This window comes from Stegostoma tigrinum, chromosome 29 (genome assembly GCF_030684315.1).
Source record: "Stegostoma tigrinum isolate sSteTig4 chromosome 29, sSteTig4.hap1, whole genome shotgun sequence".
NCBI lineage: Eukaryota > Metazoa > Chordata > Chondrichthyes > Orectolobiformes > Stegostomatidae > Stegostoma > Stegostoma tigrinum.
In genome coordinates, this window is record NC_081382.1 from 14,991,252 (window position 1) to 15,017,898 (window position 26,647).

Genomic DNA, 26,647 nt, shown 5'->3' on the forward strand with positions numbered 1-26,647 from the left:
GTACAAACTCCACACAGAAGGTTGCCTGAGGATGGAATTGAACCTGGGTTCTTGGCGCTGTGAGGCAGCAGTGCTAACCACTGAGCCACCATGCCGCAGTAGGAAGGAGAATAACTCCATATGACTAGGAGTGTTCTGCATCAAGAGAAGATGCTATTCATTGAAAAAAAGATGCTGTTAGCAGGTTCCAGGGGAAGTGCTCAGAGAAACCCTGCAAGTCACAAAGTCCAGTTAGGAATTGTAGTTATGGTATGGAAGCCACCTTGGAAACTGCCTGTAGCAGGAAGAGCTGAGAAGAAGTCCTAGGATCCATTGATAGTTCAATGCAGATAAGAGCAGACATGAAGCATTTGCTTGGTGCAGCTGAGAAATGTTGGAATTTGGAGAAGTCTGAGAACAGCTCAGTTTAAGTAAGCTAGTTGTATTTAAGTAGGCTGGGCTTGTGCCTCTTGGTAGGTTTTGGAGTGAAGTCTTGGAAACCCAGCGGATTACATTCTCAGGGGAGGAGATTACAACAGCAAGACATGAGCAGTGCTTGAGGCAGTGTGCGATGGAGGGGCTTTTGGTGGAGTTTAAGGTTAGTTCTTTGCAAGTGAGGAATTGGAATCCCTTATAAGAGAAATGTTTTAATGAGATTTGGTGACCCACAGTGTCACCCTCATTTGCGATGGTTGCAAATTGTTTTGCTGGCCTCTGCTGTTTGTCGTACTTTGTGGGGTGTTCAACCAACATTTATCTTTTGACTCAACTTTATCTCATGTTAATTCTGTGTGTTTGAATGCAAGTTGTATATGTATTCTAAAGTTGTTTTATTTTTGGACAACAACTCTTAGTTTGTTTGATCAAAGCGCCCACAACTTTTTGGCTTTATCCTTGAAATAAGTACTAGGAATCTCAAACTTTGTTTACTTTAAACAAAAAAAAAGTACAGGTCCCTCGCCAAATTGTAACATAATTTGGTGGTCTCATGCGGGATTGTTACAACCCCATTTTATTTGTTCAGGCACTGAGTCAGATGCTTCTGATGATTCCCTACAGACAATTTAATTTACACATGATTGTTCTCACTGCCTTCCACCCTTAGGGTAGATCTAGTTTCAACTTAGCATTGCTGGGATACTTATACATGACATTTCACTCGCGGCAAAGATTTGAACAGATCTACACTGCATAACTCACCTGCTTATGGGAAGCTCACATTCTTACAATTAAGAATTTTTTTTGCGGCAAAAGTCCGCGTGGCTTTGTAATTTAAATATTATTTTTAAAATCCAATATAAATGACTGTTAGCATGACAAAATGTTTATTTCTGCAAACCTGCATTTAATACACGCAACACTTTCACATTGTTTCATTGACTTGAAATAATCCTAAAGTACCAGCTTTTTAAATGCATGGAAATTTCACTGAAAATGCAATGAAAATAGTCTGTGAGAGTCACTGTGCATTTTACTTATCCTTTCATGGAATTTGAGTATCACTGGTAGATCAAGAATTGTAGCCATCCTGAGTTGCCATTAAAAATGATAACTTTTTCAAACTACTGCATTCCTTTGGGTGTAGGTTGAATCAAATTGTTCTTCGGAAGGCAGTTCCAAGATATTTGCCCTGTGACAGTGATGGAAATGCAGCATATTACCATGTCAGGATTGCATGTGGTTTTGAGGTGAAGTTATGTTTACTTGAAACCACTACATTTGTTCATCTAGGTATAGCGATCACAGGTTTAGCAGAAGTAAACGATGCAAATTGTTGCATCCTACAGTGCACTTCATTATTTGTAGACAGAGTGAATGTTTAATTTGATTGATTTGCATTTGCTTTTGAGGGATAAAATTCCTATTCTGTCCATGATGTGTAAGTAAATTGAGCCAAGAGTGTAAAATATGAGGAGTGTAATCTTTCTGAATTATTTGGTTTCATTTTAAGTTCAGATAATCAATGTTTGAAATTTTGAGTCTCTTGCGTAAAACTATGACACGATAAATTCATAGAGCTTTAATACAGCAGTGGCCTTATGTCGTAAATGATGAGTATTGAATGTGTCACAACAAATACCAACATGGCCTGTTCTTGGCATTACATTGCTGAGGAGCTTTTCCCATCAGCACTGCAGACTGAAATTCAGCAGCATCCTTTTCTGACCACTAGTATTAACAGTCACAAAATTATGTGTTTAGCAAGTCCATATTCCCACCATTAGAGTCAATGGGTGAAGCCCTTCACCAGAGGGAACATAATTGAAAATACCTCTTCACTTGCAGACCCAGTGTTTTTGAAGGAATCATATTAATCCATTTCATGAACATCAATTCAAACTGCTCAATGTAATGGCACAACAGTTTGCTGTTTATTTTAAACAATTTAGCAAATCTTTGGAATCTTAGTTTTTGTGCTTGATCTACAAAGAATATTTTGATTAGCTTTTTTGTATTCACTCAAGGCAATGCAGTACTAAACCACAATATTTTTTGTGCAGTCAAATATGCTTCAAGACAGCACTTCCTAACTAAGGTGGTCTTGGTGAAAACCATAGATTTGCTCCTACTATTGGAAACTCAGCTGTATTATCACTATTGTAAAAACCTGCATATCAATAAAACCATGTGAAACGTTTGAGCTTAGCTGTGTCTATGGAAAAAGCTTGCAAAGAATGATCCAAGACACTTTCTCTCTGTGTAGGATTCATAATACCCAAAAGAGGTCTACAATTGTTTTAAAAGCTGTACATGTTTAATGTTAAAATGGATTTTGCTGGACTAAAACATGACACAGCAATTACCGAGTCAGTTTATAGGTATCATCCTCTGGAATCTCTCACTTTTCCTTCATATGAACATAAACAAAGATTGGGAAACAGTGTGTCTCCACAACAGGGATTGGGAACAAAGGATGAGAATCTATCGCATCTGCTGATCCTCAATGTGGCCTCCTTTACATTGATGAGACCAAGCAGAGGCTCAGAGACCGTTTTGTAAGCATCTATGCTCTGTTTGCGACAAATGACTACACCTTCTGACCAAGAACCATTTCAACTCGCCCTCCCACTCCCTGGGTGACATGTCCATGCTGAGCCTCCTCCAGTGTCACAATGACGCCACCTGGAAACTGGAGGAGCAGCACCCCATATTCTGCCTTGCGAGCCTACAGCCCAATGGCCTAAATGTGGATTTTACCAGTTTCAAAATCTCCCCACCCCCAACGTCATCCCATGACCAACCCTCCCTCTCATTCCGGCCTCCTTGACCTGACACAACCTGTCTGTCTTCTCTCCCACTTACCCGCTCCTTCCAACTCAATGACCAATCCCGACCACCACCTGCACTCACCTATCACCATCCCACCTACCTTCTCCAACCCCACCCCTCCACTCTATTTATTTCTGAGCTCCCTTCCCCCTACCCATTTCTGAAGAAGGGTTCTGAACCGAAATATCATCTTTCCTGCTCCTCTGATGCTGCCTGGCCTGCTGTGTTCCTCCAGCTCCACACTGTGTTACCTCTGACTCCAGCATCGGCAGTTCTTGCTATCTTTGAGAGTCAAGAGTTTGAGGGAAAAAGCTACAAAGTGTACATGGGGAATGTCAGATTAGCCATGATCCTTCTGAATGGCAGAGCAAGCTTATGGAGGTGAACAGCCTACTTCTGTACCTGATCGATGGATGAAGCATTGTTTTACTTACAAAGGTGCCAGCCTTTCTATCTCCTACATTGAACAATTTATCCTCGGCCAGACGGATAGTGTTATGGACCAAAACAGACCCCCTCAAAATATTTTGAGCAGGTAGCCTAGACCCTAACTTTTTCTTGTTTTAAAGGCAGATTGAGATAGGTGTTCCAGGTGTGATGCAACTGGCCAAACCATGTGGCTTTAAGCAAAACAAAATTTATTTAAACACTTCAGTTGAAACACAAACTAAAGAAAGCAGAATTTAGAGTAACCTAACTCTTGGGAAACCTAACAACCCAATACAGCAACTTAACTAATTAACTGTTCCAATATCTTAACATCCCATTAACACATCTTTTGATAATAAGATAAATTCAAACACAGATTCTTATGGGCTGGATGGAACAACAACATCCAGAGAGAGATTTCAGAGGAGGTCAGAGGAAACCTTTACTGAAGCTTGCAACACTTTGGTACTCAAAACATCTTATGACGGCTCTCGCTAAAAAGTAACAGAAAAAATCTGAACTGGGAGAACTGGCCACTCTCCATCCATTATTAAGTAGAGATAGTTACTATCTCTGCCTTTACAATCTCTCTTCAAATAAAACAAGGACAGAATAACCTTCTAAAGTGACAGCAGTGTCACAGTAGAAACAAATTGATGAGTTGCAATTGACTCCTCAGTGAGCCATTCCAGACCAAATGTTCTTTGGTCTTTGAAAATCTTTGTACGTTTCTAAAGTTTTAACTTGGTCTGCTGTTCGTATTGGAGCCTGGCAAGAACCTAACCAACTGGTCACACAACAGCCAGTTCCTGGCTATTTGCTCAGCCTTTTGCAAGACCCAAGTAAACTTTCTGGAAGCCTGTTTAGCAGGGGAAAGAATTCTTAAATTCATCTGCAAAGCAGACGAGTTCACCATCTACAAACATTATCCTGCTAATAGTCGCCAACTTCTACAACCCTCTGCCTTCAACTAATTGGGCAGTAATTTTCTAGACAGTGATAATCAATGACGTGATATCCACATCTTTGGTTTTTAAGTTATGCTTAATGGTCAAGGCTTTCATTTTTTTCTTCCTATTTTGTTTACATAGAGTCACAAAGTTATAGAGATGTACAGCACAGAAACAAACCCTTCAGTCCAACTCATCCATGACGACCAGATATCCTAAATAAGTCCAGCTCCATTTTCCAGCATTTGACTCATATCCCTGTAAACCCTTCCTATTCATGTACGCATCCAGATGCCAAATCAATGTTGTAATTGTAGTAGCCTCATTCCATGCATACACCACTCTCTCCATGAAACATTTTCCCCTTCAGCCCCTTTTAAATCTTTCCCCCCTCACCTTAAAACTATGCCCTCTAGTTTTGGACTCCCCTACCACAAGGAAAAGACCTTGCCGAATTACCCTATCCATGTCCCCCATGATTTTATACACCTCTATAAAGTCGCCCCTTAGCCTCCAATGCTCCAGCGAAAATTGCTCCAGTCCATTCAGCCTTTTGCTATAGCTCAAACCCTCCAATTCCAGCAACATCCTTGGATATTTTTTCCGAACCCTTTCAAGTTTCACAACGCCCTTCCGATAGCACGGAGACCAGAATTGCATGCCATACAGCAAAAGTGGCCTAATCAATGTCCCGTACAGCTGCAACATGATCTCCCAACTCCTGTACTTAGTGCTTTGCCCAGTAAAGACTAGAATGCCAAATGCCTTTTTCACTCTCCTGTCAACTGTGCATTATTAAATAAATGTGGAGTTACAACAACCTTCAGATTTGAATAAATGAATGAATCTTATTTCTGATATAACCTCAAGAGAGCTTGCCATTTAAAGTTTTCTGGCAGGGGTTTGGGGCAAACTCGTGACAACGTGATTGAAGAGTCTTCTTAGTGTCTGAAAGAGACCCCACTCACAGGACATAGGGAGAATTAAAACATTCTTAAACGAGTGTCGATTATCTTCAAGTGTAGTTGTTTCAGATGAGTCTCTGCACACTGCTGTTCTGCCTTTGCAATACAGTCAACACAGTATACAACAACTCATAACATTACAGTGAAAGTTTTTCAAGCAGTATTACTCACAGAAATGGTGTTTTAACCCTATCATGTAAACAAATGTTTTCATTGAAAACAGATTGCTTTTGAAAATGCTACTTCGACTGGTCAGGGCAAAAGGGTTGCAGACTACGTATTTCTGAATTTTACCTAAATATACAACCAACCAGTAAATAAATGTCTGTGTTTGTGCAACAGCTTTACATTCTTCATTTGTTAAAAAAGAAATGTGCAGGACTGTTTGTTACGATTTTTGCCCTTCATTTTTCTCTCTCTGTTTACCCAAAAGTGAGTGCACAAATAATTAAATCAGCATGTGTTCCTTTATTCTGAGGTAACGTGACACCAACCTATTTGAATGAACTATGTTTTGATTCTGTTAGATTGCTTCTTGTCATGCAATGTTTTTCTAGCTTGAAAAATATGGGTTAACCAGGGAATAGAGGACAAAAAAGAAGAAAAATTGGAAGTGAACAATTTCAAATATGCTGGGTTGTTGTCTGTCTTTAATGTTAATTGTGACTTTGAAATACAGACAGTGTGAGATGGACCATTGATTCTGTGTAGAGATTTTTTTGAATCTATGTTGCCTTTTTGCAGTGATGTTACAATGCAGGAAATGAGCCAGGGAACTTGCTGAGTGGAAGTTTAATGCTTTTGCCACCCACTTATTCTGATTGTTTTGCAGAGCTTCAAGACTGCGCTAATGAGCTCCTATTGGTGTTTGGGGAAGGGTGATGTCATTGATGACTGGTGCAGATGTGACTTGAGTGCATTTGATGAGGATGGACTCCCAAGCTGCAGCCCATTACCTCAGCCTGTGTACGTATCCTAATCACCTTTTAATCACCTTTGTATAAGGTTTTAGAGACTCCTGATGTTAGAAATCCTAGTGGTTTAAAGTTTCAAGCGATAACACCACAGTCTATCTCTTTGGCACAGTTGTTGTGAACTGTGGAGCAGAAATGAGTCAGTGAAATCAAGTGTAATATTGATTTAAATGCACATTTTATGAAGTAACCCTGATATTTTTAGCAATGTCCTTTGACTTAAAAAATCTAATGCATTCTTTGTTCTTCACCATAACCACAACTTAAGCATTTAGCAGGAGAAAGCATTTTTTATTTACCCAACAATAAATCAAAATATGTTTTTAGCCTTCCAGAACTGGGTGAGCAGAAATTTTCTTTAATTAATTATTGGGAAGACCAAAGCTGCTCTCTTCCAGTTCCATTCTCTAGTCCCTAACGCTAATTCTTTCCCTGTCAACTGTCTGGGGCTGTTTATAACCCGGGGGTATTGTATTTCACCCTGAGTTGAACTTTTAACCACGTATCCAATCCAATGTTTAGACTGCCAATTTCCATTTACATAACCTCATTCAACTACAGTGCCCACACTCCCACCCCATCTTCACTTCCTCAACTCATCTGTTGATGAAACCCTCAGCCATTCCTTTGTTCCCTCTAGACTTGAGTATTCCAACACTAGTGGCTGGCTTCCCACATTCCATCCTGCGGAAACTTAAGGTCATCCAAACCTCTGCTGCCTGATCATTACTCGCACCAAGTGATTGACAAAAGAACCACAACTGAATGGCATGAGGTAAAACATTTCAGTGCAGTAAGTCTAGGACCAGATAGCATAATCTCAGACTAAGGGTTCACCCATTTAAGACTGAGATGAGGAGGAATTTATTCTATCAGAAGTTAATAAATCTGTGGAATTATTTTACCATAGAGGTCTATAGAGCTTGGTTGGTTAAGTATTTTCAAGATCGAGACAGAGATCTTTTTAATCAGTGAGGGCATGAAGGGTTATGGAGAAAAGGAAAGAAAGTGGAGCTGAGGATGATCAAGTCAGTCACGATTTCATTGAGTGATAGAGCAGACTTGATGGACAGAAAGGCCTACTGCAGCTCTTATGTCTTATGGAGAGGTTACTATCCAGAATGCCTGAAAGGAAGGTTAAATTCAATCATGGCTTTTATAACAGAATAGGTTAAGCATCTGAAGAGATAAACAAAATTGCAGCTCTCCGAGGAATTGGAAGGGGACAGTATGAGAGCGAACATAATTTCAGTTCTATTGCAATGATTCTGTGATTCTGTAGGCCTGATTTTAATTTTATGCCAGTACATTTGTTTGTCTAATTTAAAATCTTACCTGAGATGTCCCATTCACCCATTACCCCTACGCTTTTACTGACATCTGCTTGTTCCTGGCCAAGCAAATCCCTCAATTTCAAAATCTCAGATCTGTTGCTGGCCTCACCACCAATCCCCTGCCTCACCCCCCAAAAACTCCACCACCAAACCCCACCACTTCCACACCCCCTCCCACCACTGCTGTCCCTCCCAACCCCGTATCTCTGCTCATTTAATTCTTCAGCACCTTCACTTGAATAAAGCCCCAGTATTGTTGACGTTACCTTCAACTGCCAAGCTCCTAAACTCTGCAAGAGAATCCCTAAACCTCTCCACCCCACTTTCTCCCCTGAAGGCACAACTTAAATCTGATACATTTTTGACTATCTGCCCTAATGACTATACATAGAATGTGGTAACATTCAGCTTTAGAGCACACCTGTTAAGTATCTTGCGGCATTTGCTAGGCTGAAGGCCCGATGTAAGTGCAAGCCATTGTTGTTAACTTTCTTTAGTTTAGATGCCAAGAGTAAATTAAACTGTTTTTTCTTTTTATATGACTCAACATGATGCTCAAATGATAATTGAATTGTGTTCTTGAATGGTGTCCTGCAACTTCAAGATACTTTAAACAGCAACCTCTGCAGTGCAGCCATTGCATAAATTCAAATCAATGCCTTTCATGTGAGCTTGATATCGCTCCTTAAATTACTTCTTTTTTCTAATTTTAGCCTGTATTTCTTTATTTAACTCTGTGATGTCATCTAACGTAACATTACAGGTTAAAGTTACTGATACCTTTATGCTGCATCATTTATGATGCAGCAGGAGGCTATTCAGCTCACTAATTCATGTTTGCTCACCACAAAATAACCTAGGCCATCCCGTGCTCCCACTCTATTATGGTGTGTAATGCCACCATTGTGCAAATTGAGATCAATTTCAGATAAATCTAGCAACTTAAATCTGCTCATCCATGAGGCATTGTGGGCTTTCAGCAGGAGCAGCAGTAATATATTCAACTAAGGATCGAACCTCAAGACCCTGCATATTGCTTGGTCAAGCTGGATAATCAACTCCGGTTCAGTGAAGCATGCAGATGGTCTTCCCAGGAGCAGGAGTGGATGTACTTATAAATAAGGGGTGGAGCCTTGTTGAGGTAGCGGGGACTTGAGATCCATTCGGATGACCAGTGAGAGATCCATGCTGCCTCTTTTTAGGAAAGTCCACCTAACCACAATCCAGTCAGGCAGTAGCAAGGCTACTGGCGAGGTGTACTCTGGGATCAAAACCCCGGGTTTTTGAGTCTTGCCCTGTGAGATTGGCACCTACAGTGCTCAGCAACACCACAAGCAAGGCTGTGAGTGCTGCAGGGATAACCAGACACAGGAATGCCAGGGTTGTGGAGCAACCCAGGACATGTGATGGACAGAATGTTGGCTCTCAAAAGGCCGCTGTCCCCTCCGCCTCTACTTCCTGATACCTCAACCTTTAGTCAGGCACTGAGTGCCTTTGATGGAGGGGCCTCTTGCAGCTAAATTCAACCACAGATGATCCAACCAGATCTCATTTGCAGCAGTGTGGTGCATATTTGCCACCATCCCACCAAGTTAACTGTCCCTTCTCACCTCCCAGCTCACCATTAGTTAAAGAAGAAAGTTCTGCCTGAGGTCAATTTGGTGAAGTTACACAAGGATTAACATGCAAAATGGAGGATGTAAAATGTGACAGACAGAAGTGTAACCTTTCAACCAATGAATTGTGAATGGTAGAGCAAAGCGTGCAGAAACTGAAAGTCTGCAGAGGGATATAGATAGTCTAAGTGAGTGGGCAAAGGTCTGGCAGATGGAGGACAATGTTGATAAGCGTGAGGTCATCCGTTTTGGTAGGAATAACAGCAAAATGGACTATATTTTAAATGATAAAAAATTGCAACACGCTGCTGTGCAAAGGGACTTGGGTGTCCGTGTGCATGTATCGCTGAAGCTGGGATTGCAGGTGCAGCAGGTGATTAAAAAGGCAAATGGTTTTTTTCTGCCATTGCTCAAGGGATGGAGTTTAAAAACAGGGAGGCTATGCTGCAGCTGTATAGGGTCCTGGTGAGGCCACACCTGGAGTACTGTGTGCAGTTTTGGTCTCCTTACTTGAGACTCTCCATACTGGCACTGGAGGGGGTGCAGAGGAGATTCACTCAGTTGATTCCAGAGTTGAGAGGGTTGGACTATGAGGAGAGACTGAGTAGACTGGGCTTATACTCATTGGAATTCAGAAGAATGAGGGGAGATCTTATAGAAACATATAAGATTATGAAGGGAATAGATAAAGTGGAGGCAGGGAGGTTGTTTCCACTAGCAGGTGAAACGAGGATTAGAGGGCATCGCCACAAAATAAATTGAAGCACATGTAGGACTGAGGTCAGGAGGAACTTCTTCACCCAAAGGGTTGTGAATCTGTGGAATTCCCTGCCTAATGAAGTGGTTGAAGCTACCTCACTGAATGTTTTTAAGGCAATGCTAGATAAATTTTTGAACAGTAAAAGAATTAAGGTTTATGGTGAGTGGGTGGGTAAGTACAGCTGAGCCTCAAAGATCAGCCATGATCTTATAAAATGATGGGGCAGGCTTGAGAGGTCAGATGGCCTACTCCTGCTCCTAGTTCTTATGTTCTTAATAATTAGCTCAAAGCTCTACAATCCTGCATCATCAAACTGTGAATGGTGAGGCTCCACTATTTTCCTACTCCTGAGGTCTCCAACATCACCGATGACCAGTCTTCAGCTAATATAGTTCATTACACATAGCATCACAATACAGCCAAAGGCACGGGGTACTATAAAAACTGCTGGCTATGACAACATTCTAGCAACAATAAAGACCTATGCTTCTGACCTATCTGAGCTCATCGCCAGTTGGTTCACTCATGACATTTATTTAGCAATGTGGAAAGTAGCCTAGATACATCCTCTGAACAAAATGAATAACATGTCCAACTTGACCGATTATCACACCTTAATCCACTCTTAATTATCAGCAAACTGATGGAAATAGGTCATCAGCATGCCATCATGTGGCACTTACTCAATACTAAACTGCTTGCTGACACTCACTTTGGCTTTCGACAGGATTGTGCAGCTCCTAACCTCACTACTTTTTCCAAACATGGAGAAAATTGCAAAATTCAACAGACAAGATGAAATTAACTATCCTTGTCGTCAAGGTAAAATTTGACAGAGTATGACAACAAGGAACTCTGACAGAACTATCATCAATGCATATCAAGGAAAAGTTTTTCGTTGGTTGGACTTGTACTGAGCACGAAGGAAAATGGTTGTAATTGTTGCAAGCCAATTGTTTTTTCCCCAGGACATCATGACTAGAGTTTCTCTGAGAAGTGTCCTAAGCCAAACCATCTACAGCTACTTCACCAATGAACTTCCTTTGATTATAAAGTCAGAAGTGATTATGTTTACTGTTGATTGCACAACATGCAACACCATTTGCAACTCCTCTGATACTGAAGTAGGCTGTGCAGCAAAATATAGACCATTTAAAATTGGAGTGATATGTATCGAGTAACATTTGTGTTTCACAAGTGCCAGGCAATAACTATTCCCAGCAAGAGTAGATCTAACAAGCTACTGGTCAAAACCATCAGTGAATTTCCTGCTGTCAATATTCAGGACAAAGTAATTCACTTGATTGAAGACCCATCCACCATCTTCAACATTCATCAACCCAACATCATACAAAATGGCAGCAGTGCAGATGATCTGTACCTCAGAAACTCACCAAATCTCCTTCCATAGTACCTTTCAAACCTACAAGCCTCTCCCACCACGATTCATAAAGGTAGCAAATGCATATAACCATTACCACCTGCAAGTTCCCCTTTATGCCACTTCCTGGATTGGAATTGAATTGTCTTCCTTTGATGTTCGTTGATCCAAATACAGTACTTTCATTTCTAAAAGCACTGTGGGTGTACTTACCTGCAAGGATGGCAATAATTCAAGGAGGAAGCTCAACACCATTGTCTAAGGATCTGAAAGTATCATAGAATTCCTACAGTGAGGGAAGAGACCATTCAACCCAACAAGTCCACACCATCCTCCAAAGAGCCTCCCACCCCAACTCATTCCTCGTGCCTAACCCACCCAACCTTAAACATCCCTGAACACTATGGGCAACTTTGCACGGCCAATCCACCTACCCCGCACATCTTTGGACTGTGGGAGGAAACTGGAGCACCTGGACAAAACCCATGTAGACCTGCGGAGAACATGCAAACTCCACACAGTCACCTGAGAATGGAATTGAACCCAGGTGCCTGGTGCTGCAAGGCAGCAGTGCTATCCACTGAGCCCCTGTGCCACCCATTTTCTACAAGAATACTGTACTGAGGAGTGTTTTCAGCATCACCCATAGTGATGATTTCCGATGGGCTTGGGTGGGAGAACAGATTTGAACGTGAAGGATTAAGACCTTTCTTTTGAATTTCCCTCATATTCTTTGTGATAATGTCTATCATTGCCAATGTATCTTGATTGTTATCATGCAACAAATTGCATCTTGTTTAAGACAAGTGCCTCTTCTCACTAGACTACCTTGTGTTTCTCCTGTACCACACTCAACCAACAAGGCTGTACAGATTCTACCAGGAGAAATGTTGGTGACAGCAAATTTACCAGATTTATCTTCATAAAGATGAGCAACAATAACTAAATTCTCAAAGATACTTAACAATGGGCAATAAATGCTGACCTTGACAGCAACATCTACATGGTACAAAAGAATAAACAAAAAAAAATCTGCAGTAATGCAACCAGTGAATCATGCATCACCACATTCAGTACTGAATCTCCTTCAGTTTATATCCCACATAACGTGAGAGGTAGCAGGAATGGGCAGCACAGTGGCTCAGTGGTTAGCACTGCCACCTCACAATGCCAGGGACCGAGGCTCAATTCTATCCTTAGGTGACTGCCTGTGTGCACATTTTCCCCGTGTCTGTGTGGCTTTCCTCCCACAGTCCAAAGATGTGCAGGTTAGGTGGATTGGCCATGCTAAATTGCCCTTTGTGTTCAGGAATGTTTAGGTGAGGGTAGGTTATAGCAGGATGGATCTGGGTAGGATGTCTGAGGGTCGGTGTGGACTTGTTGGGTCAAAGGGCATTTTTCCACACTGTCAAGATTCAATGAAATACTACCCCAACCCCCTCATCACCTTACTTCTACAACAGGTACTCATTGTTTTTTATATTTCAACTAGTTTATTCTACAACATCAGCCTTTACGTTACATTTCTTCTGCTTTGTTACCTAAGCTATGTTTTTATTAGCGCAGCTTTATCAAAAGCCTCAAATGTTTTTTGACATGCCATTTCCTAGGACATACCACAGCCCACGTTTGCTTTCAGTTCCTCAAAGATAGCAAATGAAAAATGGTCAAATAGTCCATTTTGTTATACACCCATGCTGTCTGCTATCGTTTGCATAACAAATGAACAAATATTCCTTGTTTACACTTAATAATCAAAAGTCTTATTTTACTTGGAATGAAAATAAAACAAGTGGCTGATTTTGTATGTTTGCACCATGAGGAGACAGTTTCCTCAGGCAACTTTGACTTTCACTTTTTACCTATCCTCTGGGCCAGTAACTGATTCCAAATGATTTTGAAAGGCATTTAGATGGCCATATGACAGAGCTGGGTTCCTTGAATAGAGCTAGGTTGTGGAACTAACTGATTGGTGTAAAGACTGCTGACAAGTACTTGATGGGCTGAATGGTTTATTTTGTGCTGTTATGAATCTGTAACTTTACAACAGGCTCAAGACTTGAATGACCTACTTGTAGTCTTCCATTCTTAAAGAGTCATGCATTATATATATTGCCTGTGACTCTAAACCAATACAAACAGGATAAGAATATCACAACTAGAAGCATTGTTTTGTAAACACCAAGTGCTTAGATATAAGATATTTAATATATTATCAAAACTTACAGAAGTGATTCACTTGTTAAATACCGTGTTATCAATGTTAAAACATCTTTTAATACTTTGTTTTATTCACATTGCTGAAAGTATGAGTGTTTTTAGACTCTCACTTTAGTCTGATGGCGACATTTATTTTAACTTAATGGGCTGGAATGTTTTTAAATATGGTCCCCAATTTTTTGGGAAAACAGGCCTCAAAGAACAAAATATATAAGTTGGAGCCCTTTCTATTTTTAATAGATGTCTTTTTTTGTTGTTTTATAACAAAGGTTGAGACTTTCTACAAGTGTAGAACCATCAAGTACAATGATAGGCTTGGAATGGCAGGATGCCCAGCCTCTGATAGGAACCAAGATAGCTGACTACATCATTCACTATAAGAAACTGGATGATTATATCGACCCAAATCTTTATGCAGGTAAGTGTTGACTTCCTCAAATTAGCGTTCATCATTCAAGACTTGTAATTGAAGTCAATTTTGACTAGATATTTACTGAATTGCATTCATTTTTGTTCCAATATTCAAATCAGAAATCTGGGTGCCAAATGAAATAGCACTATTTCTTTTGAGAATGCATTTGAATGTATATCTACACAATTACCTGTATTATGGCATTGGATTTGATGAATTTTGGGAAAAAAAACAACCTCATTGTGGTATTTAAAACATGAAATTTGTTTCTTTGTGACTTTTTTTTTGGATAAGGTATAACTGCACTTGATTTTCACTGCCACTGAAATAATCAGTGGTGGGAATCAGTGCCAGGGAAGTCACTCTACGTAAACACAACATTTAAACTCATGGTTTAAGATGAGGTGTGGTGCCTTTGATAATCCCTCCCCTCCACCCTGCCACATCCGCAAGTCAAAAAACATAACCTGAGCATGCCATGTCATTTCATGACATTGTTAACTTTATTTGTGGCTAGATTATATGTTGAGAACAGTTGTACTTAATGTTCTTCCTCCAATTATAGTTTGGGGCGTGTGCCAAGTAGTTTTGTTGAAGGGTTGCCCAGAGATCCAAGGGTAGGATTGTGAATCACGAACTAGCAGTGGTTGATAGAAAATATGGCAAGGCCTTTCCTCAAGCTTGTGGAAATAAATCATTGGTGTTTATTATTGATACGTTATATTTTATCATTTTTGAAATGTGATATGCCTGCAGTATGTGTGCCCACAGATTTTCCTTTCCTGTAACGTAGAATTTCATTCTGCTTAGGGTTATTTTCTCTCAAGCAAGGAACTAAATGCTGCGTCCACACTTCACTTTCAAAGCTATTCATCGTCAATCAGTAATTGACTTTTGCGGAATTTTTTTACTGTTTGTAATCTTAGTTGAAACTGGTTAAATGACCTAAAGAACTTATATTGTACAAACTGGTCATTCCAATAGGCAGAACCCATCTGCAGGTTAACCTTCTGATTTATTTTTCAAACACAGAATGGTCTGTGAGGCTGTGATGATGTCTCTCATTTCTATTCATTCATCTAGTGTTCATAATCCATGTATTTTCCTTGCCTTTTCTTTCTGGAGAGCTAGAAACCTGTATGGAAGCAGATGTGCCTCACCTTCTGATAGGGTAAGGAATTTTCTCAATTGAAACAAAGGCCACAAAGATCTTTCAATACCTCTGTTCATGCTGTGATGGGCACAGCTCTTTAACAGCCATTATGATGAGTCCCTTGGTGAGGGATCCCAATTTGTGAAGATTCCAGATGGGATACCATCAAATGTTTGTTCTCCCAGGTGAGGAGGGATGAGCTAGCTTCCCTTCTATACTCAAACCCTCCTTCTGTTTGTCACAACAACGTTCATCTAAGAAGATCGTTCCCTCCTGAATACCTGCTCCCAGTTCAAATGTATTTAGGTTTTAAAAGAAGTGAATTTAACCAGGCTTTCTTGACAGGGTGTATTTATTAAATACACTAGCAAAGTATGAGAAGAGAAAATACATGTAACACTTGTTCACATAGATTATAAATGAGAGGTGAGTCAAAAAGTAAAAGTCAACCAAAGTCATGTACATATCAATCCGTGGTTTGTTGATAATGAATAGATTGTGAAATCTTGCAGCTATTAAAATGGGTAATCCTGGCCGCACTGATTTCTTAGTTGAGGAATCATTTGGACATTCTTGGTTCTTGGAATGGTGATTAAATTATCGTTCTTCCCCATGTATCATTACCATCGAGAAGGTGGTGGTCAGCTTACTTTTTCAATCACTGCCACCTTAAAGGGTTGGTAACATCACAGTATTGTTAGGAATGTGTTTACCAATTAGAACCCGGTGACTGAGAAGGAATGACAATATAGCCAGGATAATGAGAGAGCTGTAGGAGAATGTACAGGTGGTTCTCTTCCCTCATCGTCCCAGATTATAGAGCTTGCATGTTTGAAAGGAGTCTTGGTGAGTTGCGACTGTGCATCTTATACATCGTTCTACCATTATGTGGTGATGGTGGAGAGAGTGAGTGTTGACGGTAATGGCTGGCTTATCAATCAAGCAGGCTGCCATTCCTTACATGGTGATGAGCTTCTTGAGTGTTGCTGGTAATTCAGTCATCAGGCAAGTGGAGGGTACTTCCTTGCACTCTTGTATATTGTGGACAGGCTTTAAAAAGTCAGAAGGTCAGTTACTTGCTGGATGAGTTCCAGCCTCTCACCCTCTCTTATAGCCACCATACTTATATGGTTGTTTCAGTTCAGTTTCAAACAATGGTATCTCTTTGGATGTTGATGACAGAGGTTTTGTTCATGGTAATTCTGTTGAATATAAAGCACAGATTCTCTTTTCTTAAATATTGTCAATGCCTGCCAAATTTGAGTTCAAACATTACTTGCCATTTATCAGCCGAAGTCTAACTGTAGTCCAGGTCTTGCTGCACATGATCAAGGGCTATTTCAATGTCTGAGGAAGTGTGAATGTTACTGAGTGCTGTGTATTTATCAGTGAACATCAATACTTCTGATCGTATTTTAAAGGCAATGTCAAGGATGAAACAGCTGATGAAGCAGTTATGGGATACTTTGCTGAGGTACTCCTGCAGCATTATCTCAGTGCTGAGGTGATTGGCTTCCAACAACCTCAACCATCCTCTTTTGTGATAAGCCTGACTATCCCCCTATTTCCATTGTCTCCAAATCCTGACGATTCCCTGATGCCACACTCAAGCAAATGGTAACATGGTGTTAGGGCAGTCATAAACCACTTCTGCACTTTCCTCAATATGTTCACATCTTTCCTCGTATGATGTCCAGACTGTTCACTGTTCTCCAGCTTAGCTCCAACTAGTTTCTGATGTGAGCTTAAAATAACCAGTGCATTGAATCCATGGATTACAGATAGGTCAGTGAGGTACTGTGGAGACATCAGCCCATGTCAGCCAATGTTAGTGTTGATGCAGGAGTAGGGGACATGGTGTGATATGCCCCATTAGTGAGTAGGAAGCAGAGCATAAGACGAACCAGCCCAGTTCGTCCCCTCCCCCCACTGCACCACACAACCAGCCCAGCTCTTCCCCTCCACCCACTGCATCCCAAAACCAGTTCAACCTGTCTCTGCCTCCCTAACCGGTTCTTCCTCTCACCCATCCCTTCCTCCCACCCCAAGCCGCACCTCCATCTCCTACCTACTAACCTCATCCCACCTCCTTGACCTGTCCGTCTTCCCTGGACTGACCTATCCCCTCCCTACCTCCCCACCTATACTCTCCTCTCCACCTATCTTCTTTTCTCTCCATCTTCGGTCCGCCTCCCCCTCTCTCCCTATTTATTCCAGAACCCTCACCCCATCCGCCTCTCTGATGAAGGGTCTAGGCCCGAAACGTCAGCTTTTGTGCTCCTGACATGCTGCTTGGCCTGCTGTGTTCATCCAGCCTCACATTTTATTATCTTGGATTCTCCAGCACATGCAGTTCCCATTATCACAGGAAGCAGAACATAGTGTTCAGGGATGTGTAGACTAGGTAAGTTATAGAGGGATAGGTCTGGGTGGGATACTCTGAGGGTCTGTGTAGACTTGTTAGGCCAAAGGGCCTATTTCCACATTGAGGGATTCTATGGAAAACTATGAAAACAGAGAACATTAGTAGTTTGGGAGAATAAGGTGCATGAAAGCCATTGAGTGGACAATAGTGAGAGCTGTAGTCTTTGAGCTTGGTGAGATGTGTGTACCAGAATCTCTAGATGCTTGCCCATGTCGTAGGAAGTGAGCTTTCCTTTCTTCAGACCCATTTCCTTAGTGATATCAATCAAGCTGTAAGGTGTGAGGGGCAGTTCCTGGCTCGTAGCACCTCGTGTGGGTGCAGCTGGACTTCAAGTATGGTACCAACAACATAAATGCTGAATGCCCTGGCAGTGACATGATCAAAGATGCCCAAGATTAATGAGAGGAAGAGCAAAAATTGAGGAAAGTTGATGTGAGCCATGGCAGACTGGACATTATGAATATCACTCAACAGAACTCATGAAATGAAAATAGAAAGAAATCCAGTCAATGATTTCGACCTCAACCTGGGCTACAGACTTCTCACAGCTTTTTGAAAAATCAACCCATGTTCTGTACAAATCCTGATCGCCATCCAGAATGAAATCTGGAAAGAGCATGAGTAAGGGTGCTGATTGAAGACACCTTCGGGCTTCATTATTATATCCTCTCAACCCACTTTATGTAAGATGACAATTAGAAAATAAGTATGATACAAGATAAGTTGGAGCCATGTTGCCATAGAGTCATACAGCACAGAAACAGACCCTTCAATCTAACCAGTCCAAACCAACCATAATCCCATAGTATATTAGTCCCATCTGCCTGCACTTGGCCTATTTCCCTCCAAACATTCCTTATTCATATTCTTATCCAATGTCTTTTAAATGTTATAACTGTACCCACGTCCACCACTCCCTCTGGAAGTATATTCCACACATGAACCACTCTGTGTAAAAAATGTTGCCCCTCATTTTTTTTTAAATCTTTCTCCTCTCACCTAAAAAGTACGCTCCCTAGCCTTGAAATCCCCCACCCTAGGAAAAAGACATCTGCCTATGATTTGACTTCTGTAAGGTCACCCTTCAACCTCCTACACTCCAGTTAAAGAAAGGTACCAACCTATCCAGCCTCTCCTTAGAACTTAAACCCTCCATTCCCAGCAACGTCCTGGTAAACCTCTTCTGAACCCTCTCCAGCTAAATAATATCTTTCCTATAATGGGGCCACTGTATTTAGATGCAGTATTCCAGAAGAAACCTCCCCAATGCCCTATATAACCTCAACTCCTATCCTCAGGAGCCTGAGCAATGAAGGCAAGGATGCTAAATACCTTCTTAACCACACTTTCTATATGTGATGCAAATTTCAAAAAATTGTTTACATAAACCCCTAAGTCTCTTTCTTATACAGCGCTACCCGAGGGCCAAAATTAAATTTAAGTTCTGCCCTTATTTGTTTTACCAGAATGCAATACCTTGCATTTATTCAAATTAAACTCCACCCGCCACTCCTCAGCCTTTTTCTCTCATTGATCAAAATCTCTTTGTAATCTTAGATAACCTTCTACACTGCACACTCTACCACCAATTTTGGTGTCATCTGCAAACTTACTAACCATGCCTCGTATAATGTCATACAAATCATTTATATAAATGACAAACAAAAGTGGATTCAGTACTGATCCCTGTGGAACACTGCTGGTGACAGGTCTCCTATCTGAAAAACAAACCACCATCACTCTGTCTCCTGCCATTAACCCAATTTTGCATCCAATTGGCAAACACACTCTAATTCCCATGTGATCTAACTTTACTACCATGCGGAACTTTGTCAAAAGCTTCACTAAAGCCCAAGTAGTAATGTCTACTGCTCTGCTCTCATTAATCTTCTTCGTCACTTCCTCAAAAAACTCAACCAAACTTGTGAGACATGATTTCCCCTTCACAAAACCATGCTGACTATGCCTAATCAGTCCTTGCCTCTCCAAATGCACATAAATCCTATTTTTCATAATCACTTCCAGCAACTTGCTCATCCCTAAAGACAGATTCACTAGCCTATAGCTCCAGACTTCTCCTTACCTCCTTTGTTGAACAAAATTACAAAATTAGCCTCTCTCCAGTCATCTAATACCACACCCGTACTTACAGATGACACAAATTTTTCTACAAGGGGTCCCACAATTTCCTTCCTAATTTACCACAATATCCTAGGATACACTAGATCATGTCCTAGAGATTTATCTACCTTTGTATTTTCTAACACCTGCAGCACTTCCTCTTCTGTAATGTGAACTGTTTTAAAAAAAATCAGTATTCATTTCCTTGAGTTCTCTATCCTGCATTTCTTGCTTCACAGTAAAAACTGATCTGAAATATTCATTTAATATCTCTCCTGACTTTCCACAGAAAGGTGACCTCTTTGATATTTAAGGGGCTCAATCTCTCTCTAGTTGCTCTCTCGCTCTTGAGGTTTTTGTAGAATCTCTTTGGATTATCTTTAACCTCAAATTGCCAAGGCTATCTCATAACCTCTCTTTGCCTTCCTGATCTCCATCTTAAAGAATGCCCCTCCAATCTTATACTGTTCAAGAGATTCAGTTGAACCCAGTTGTCTCTCTGTATTATGATTCTTTTTCACTCTTGACTAGAACCTTAATATCTTTATTCATCTATGTGCTCTAATTCTACCAGCCTTACCTTTCACTCTAACAGGAATGTAATAACAGCGAACTTACATTTTTGAAAGCTTTTAACATATCAGATGTCTCTTTACCTGTGAACAATCAACTTCAACCAACTTTTGAACATTCTTGTATCATGCCATAAAAAATTGCCTTACCCCAGTTAAAATCTTTCACTTTCATGGAAGGCTTATGATTTTCCATAACTATTCTAAAACAAATAGCGTTATGATCATGACTCCCAAAGTATTCCTTCTCACTTCAGTCATTTGCCCTGTCTTATTATTACTAATTTTCTAATCAGAATATTTATACATTGATGAGGAAAATTTTCTTGAATACATGTTGCAAATTCTCCACCATCCAAACTTTTAACACAATGATTGTCCCAGTCAGTGTTTGGAAAATTAAAATATCTACTATTACAAACTTATTATTCACACATATATCCAACATCTCTCCACATGTTTGATCCTTAATTTCCCTCTGACAATTAGGAGGGTCTACAGTGCAATCCCATCAAGATGATCATTCCTTTCTTATTTCTACTTTCAACCCATATATTTTCATTGGATAATTTTTCAGAAATATCTTCTCTAGTTACAGCAGTTATGTTTTTCTCAATCAGCTCAAAAGAAAACTTCTGATATAATAAAATGAATTATTTTAAAATATAACATGAAAATAATATTTGTAATGTTTGTTTGTTTTCAAAGACTTATTATTACCTTCAAGTCATTATTAAATAAAAAACCGTCTTGATTATATCAGACAGTAACAACATCATTATAATCGCCTCCTGGTTCAATTCAGCAAACCAAGTATCATGAAGCTCTTCAACCAGTCTGCAGATGCTGTCCAGCAGCCATCCAGATGTTTTTTAACAAGTTTCACAGTCTAAGTGACTACCAACTTTACAGTCTTGAATAACACTTTTTAATTGCTGATGTTTAAAATAAAACAATTTGCTGAACATGTATTGACTTCATGTTGGCAGTAAAATGAGACAACATTAAGCACATTCTGTACTCTTAAAAAAAACAGTGATCCTGCAAAAGTGAGAAAAACAGAGACGGGTGACCACTTACTGCAGATGGTCATCGGCAATAAAGTTATTGTGTTCATCTGCGATGTCACTGTTAGCAACAGGTGTGCTTAGTTTCACCTGTAGCTGATAAAGAGAACAAAAGGGATTCCTATGGTGTTGTAGAATCATGGCATTGTTTGCCTGGTTAACCTCCCTCTGAACATCAGTTGGTTCAGTTAAAAGCACCTTTGTTCCTATTGTTGCAACTTTCCATGCTGGCAGATGTCCAGACATAGCCAATGGTCATCTGCTTCCACAGTTGCATGACTCCATAAGTTACACTGAACAGTGTTATCTATTAGAACAGCCATTCACCAAAGCAATGTAATTTGTAATCACATTGATTCAAAGCTTATTGTCATGAAATTTTGAAGCACCAGTTTAAGAATACAAAGAATTAGCAACACTAATTGCACTGCACTCTCATTTAATAACCCGAGCACTTGTGTTGTGAAAATGCTATTATGAGATAATTTCCAAAATCATCTAATTAACTGAAGAGGTAGATTTTAAATCAGATGTCACAATACACATTGCCACTAAAAAAATGTGCAGAGGACACCGTACAGCATTTGTTCTACATATTGAAGCTTTACCTAGATTACAAATAACCTTAATAGATATGTTTTTGTTAAACAAATGTATCAAGAGATACTGGTCAAAGATCGTTATATGGTTAGGCCACAGATCAGCCATGATGTCGTTGAATGATGGAAGTGTCTCAAGGGACTGAATGGCCCTGATGCTCCCTTAACGTTCCCACCTTCCTCACTGCCCTGATTCTCACCCATGACTGTTTGGGGTGGATCAATAGTATTAATATCTAGCCTAGAGATTGAAGAGTAAGAATTGATTTTTGTGAATGTGTGCAAGGTGAGTTTAAGGTTTTCTGTCCTGGGGCTTGTGGCCCTGCTTTCATGTGCATGATGATGGAGGGTGGAATTGGAGACATGGGGTTCATAGGGGAGTGGGAGGAGACTGTAGGTTATTGAGTGTAGTCGCATTGGATAGTGGCATTGGACTTGTTCAAATCGCTGCAGAGAATTGTCGGCATACACTCATGCTCCTCCTTGCTTCAGTAGTCATGTCGGGAAAAAAAAACAATTCTTGCCTTTCTTTAGCTTCCAAGTTTCCTGAAGCCAAGGAAACCCAGCTAGCCAGTCTTAAAGCTGAAATAGGCAAAATATTGCACACTTGCTAAAATGGGGGAGCTTTCTTCTAAAACTGGGAGAGACATCTGCCCCCTTTCCTCTCTTTGGTCAAACTCGAAGTGGACAGATTTGAAAGGGGTAGATTTGAATTTACAATTTACTTCCTACATGATGTAAACCCACATGTTTTAGGGTTGTTGGTGTAGAGAGTAGGGCTGAGGTGGAGTTTATTATCAGGAGGAGTTGGAGGATGTGGGTAGGGAACATTCGGATGTTAGAATTTCCACTTTTGTTCCTTATAGATTCATGCCCACAACAACCTATTGAAGCTGTCCAAACTTGACACTCGGGAAAATAAGACGACAAGAGCAAATGATTTGGATTATATTCACTTTTGGGATGTAGACTTTGCTGGCAAGATAGCTTCTATTGCCAATGGCTAGATACCCTGAGTTAGAAGTTGGCAGTGTTCCTGTTGAAGAAGTTGTTTCCGCAATATTTTGTGAGGATTTCTAGGTTTCCATGTGAAAAAGCACAATAGAGTCCAAGTTAAGATGGTGTTTAATTTGTAGGAGAACTTGGAACTTATCCCATCCACCATGTCACTTTTATAATGAACGCTCATGATATCAGTCATAATTAGTTGGGAACTTGGGTTCTAACGTGGACAGAGCCGTGCTTTATGTTCAATTTATTTTCTATATTGTACATGTTAGGAAGGAAAGGACATAATTTTGGTTTAATTTTCTGTGATTAACAAGTGAGCTCTGTTAGCTATTTATTTAATGGATCTGTGATGAAAGATGTTGATTTTTATATATTATCATTTTTAACGTTTGGGTTTTAAAGTAGTGATATCTGGAGCTGGTTCCTTTTCTAAAAGATTTTAAAACTACTAGGTCAGACAGTTCCTTCCCAAATAGTGTCCGAATCCAAAGTGTTAGAAAGCAATGACTTTCTGGAGTGTTGATGAAAAATTGTGACTGTGCTGATTTATGACAGGTAGAATTAAATATTATTTCTCTTTTAGAATGGCTGCATAGGACAGTTAGCTCAGTGTGAAGTCTTATTCATAAACTTCCAAAGCTGGATAGTTTGTTTCGAAATCTTCAGATTATTAAAAAAGAAAGTTTAAGCTCTGAGATTTGTAATTATTCATCTAAGAAGACTTCTTAGTTCACAGGAAACAACTGGAAAGAATCATTTAGTTTACATTAAAGCATTAATATCAAGCAGTAATTATTTTTCCGAAATTGAGTCTCTATGATGAATAATAGATAATTCCGGATACAGGATAAAACTTTTTTGAGCTGTGTTTTCAGATTTTCTTGTTTGTTTTCTACTCTAGAATACTTGGTTTGTAATTTTCTTGCTGTATTATACAAACTAAACTCTTCCTTTTTTTAAAGACAGTGCAGCTACATGTAATTGTGTTTCTGTGAATTACCTCACATTGATTAAAACAAAAGAATAGTGTCATGCATGGATTAATTCTGGGACCTGGCTCATCCAATTTTTCTGAAGAAGGGTCTAGGCCCCAAAACGTCAGCTTTCCTGCTCCTACGATGCTACTTGGCCTGCTGTGTTCATCCAGCTCTACACCTTGTTATCCCATCCAATTGTAACATCATTTGCAATCATAACAGAGTCAAAAAAAGGCATTACCGAGGAAAGAGCAATGAGTGAATGCAAATATTTGTGAAAAAGAAACTGTTTACAGTCAGAGATAGTAAGAACTGCTGATGCTGCAGTCAGAGATAAGACAGTATGGAGCCGGAGGAGCACAGCAGGCCAGACAGCATCAGAGGAGCAGGAAAGTTAATGTTTCAGACCGAGACCCTTCTTCAGAAATGGAGTCTTTGCTGTGGGATTATAACTCACTCCGTGATAGTAAGAATTGCCGATGCCTAAGTCAGGGATAACACAGTGTGGAGCTGGAGGAACACAGCAGGCCAGGCAGCATCAGAGAAGCAAGAATGTTTATATTTTGGGTCGGGACCCTTCTTTAGAAATTGGAGCCCCTCATTTCCGAAGAAGGGTCCCAACCCAAAACATCAACTTGCCTGCTCCTCCGATGCTGCCTGGCCTGCTGTGCTCCTCTAGCTCCACACTGTGTTATCTCTGACTCAGGCATCATCGGCAGCTGTTATTATCTCTGACCTACGACCTGATTTTGTTGTCAAAATATGCAAACATTTGGCTGAGCTAAGTCCCGTGCTAACAGTGCCCTCCGAGAAGTTGATAGTGAGGATGACAATTTTATTAAATGCTAACAGAAGGTCATTAGATTTGTCAGTGATGTTCATTGTCTCACAGTTGTGTGGCACAAATGTAATCTGTTGCTTGGCAGCCCAAGTCAGTGTTTTGATCTCAGGCCCCATATATGAAAGACTATATTCTACCTACTGGTCCATTTCTCATGTATTTAATTTGAACTGATTATTGATACAAATCTGAATGAAATTAGACATTGAATGGACTTTTGTTTTATCATTTTTCGTTGTTACCAATTTATACTTAAAAGTGATCAGCACAACACACCAGTAAAGGAGTTTCTTCAATTTAAATCTTTCCCAGTAGTTTATCTACAAATATATGAACTATATATCTGTCAGTTCATTCCACATTCTGTTAAAAAAAGTGGATTTGTGCTTTTGGTACCGCAGCAATGAAATAACTTTATCATCAAGGACACCATTTTCAGTTCGGGTGAGCTGTAAGAAATTGTTGAAGTTTCCCCCATACCAAAGTATAAACTTGCCAAAGGTAATTTGACCAAGGCAGAATGTGATCCATTAAAGAAGCAATGTGGTCACTCACTATTCCATGTACAAGCTGGTTGTATCTCCTTGCAAGTTGTCTTGAAGAGGTAGAAAACAGCCTTTAAAAAAATACCATTCTCCAGAGGCATGACAACGCACCTTGATACAAATCACCTTTCTACATTGAAGCTTATTAATATAAAATGTTGATAGAACTAAAAATCAGTATCCATTTGAGCGATTCATCCAAGAATCATGAAAACTATAGCAGTAGTTTTCCTCTTATTTATTTTATCACTTAAAAGATTCTCATGTGTAGAATTTGATCCTTGCAGTGAAATGTTCTATCTTTACTGTTATTGAATCTCATGTGTGTTTTGTTTCAGCTTGGCCCAGTTGTCCATGAGTCTCAAAGTTTTAGATTTAAATTGTAGTACACCTCACAGCAGTGCTCAGTGAGCATTGTCTGAGGTTGCAGACTAACAAAGTGTTGTCACAGGGTTGTATTCTGTTGCTGGCGTTCCTTGACCATTTGTGTTTATTTTTCTACACAGCCAACGTTGCATTTTCTTTCATGACAGTAGGATCTAGATTTAAAAAGAAATCCAATTAAATGTGTTTCAAATTTTAAGGACATGGAAAGGGAAACATAATTGAAGCTATTTTCTTCTTTGCTGTTCATTTGACATCTTTTTAGTAACATCATCATGCCCATTTTTATTACATTAGAACGATGTTGCAGATTACTTTTCATTGAGGGTAACAAACTGAAAACTTCAATAAATTAATGATTAATGCCTACGTATCATACGTAAGATACATATGCATATAAGAAACTATGTAGTCTTTTGGCACTCTGTTCTTTTATGTGCAAATTGACTGGAGCGAGCCTAAATGGATAGCATTCCTAATCTATGCACACGTTCTTGACAATACAAGTCTCCAACTGTCAGGGATATTTATTTAGGAAGATTGAGCCACCTGCTTTAGTTCCTTCTCTTATGGGGAATGATGGGCAGGACCTCAATGGGCAAGTTGGGATCAGCAAACATGTGATTTTTGTTTTATCATTCTGTCATGTGGCTGTTCAAATT

General features: G+C 39.9%; 1 protein-coding gene across 3 annotated transcripts in view; it reads left to right on the forward strand.

The window, feature by feature from the left end:
* The window catches only part of LOC125465340 (astrotactin-2-like), a 1,528,414-nt gene that overhangs the window by 1,078,025 nt on the left and 423,742 nt on the right, over positions 1 to 26,647 (forward strand). For all 3 annotated transcript variants that reach the window (XM_048558686.2, XM_048558687.2, XM_048558689.2), the window contains 2 exons: positions 6,426 to 6,559; positions 14,148 to 14,296. In XM_048558686.2, coding sequence (XP_048414643.1) covers positions 6,426 to 6,559; positions 14,148 to 14,296 — 283 coding nt within the window. The remainder of the gene's footprint in view (positions 1 to 6,425; positions 6,560 to 14,147; positions 14,297 to 26,647) is intronic.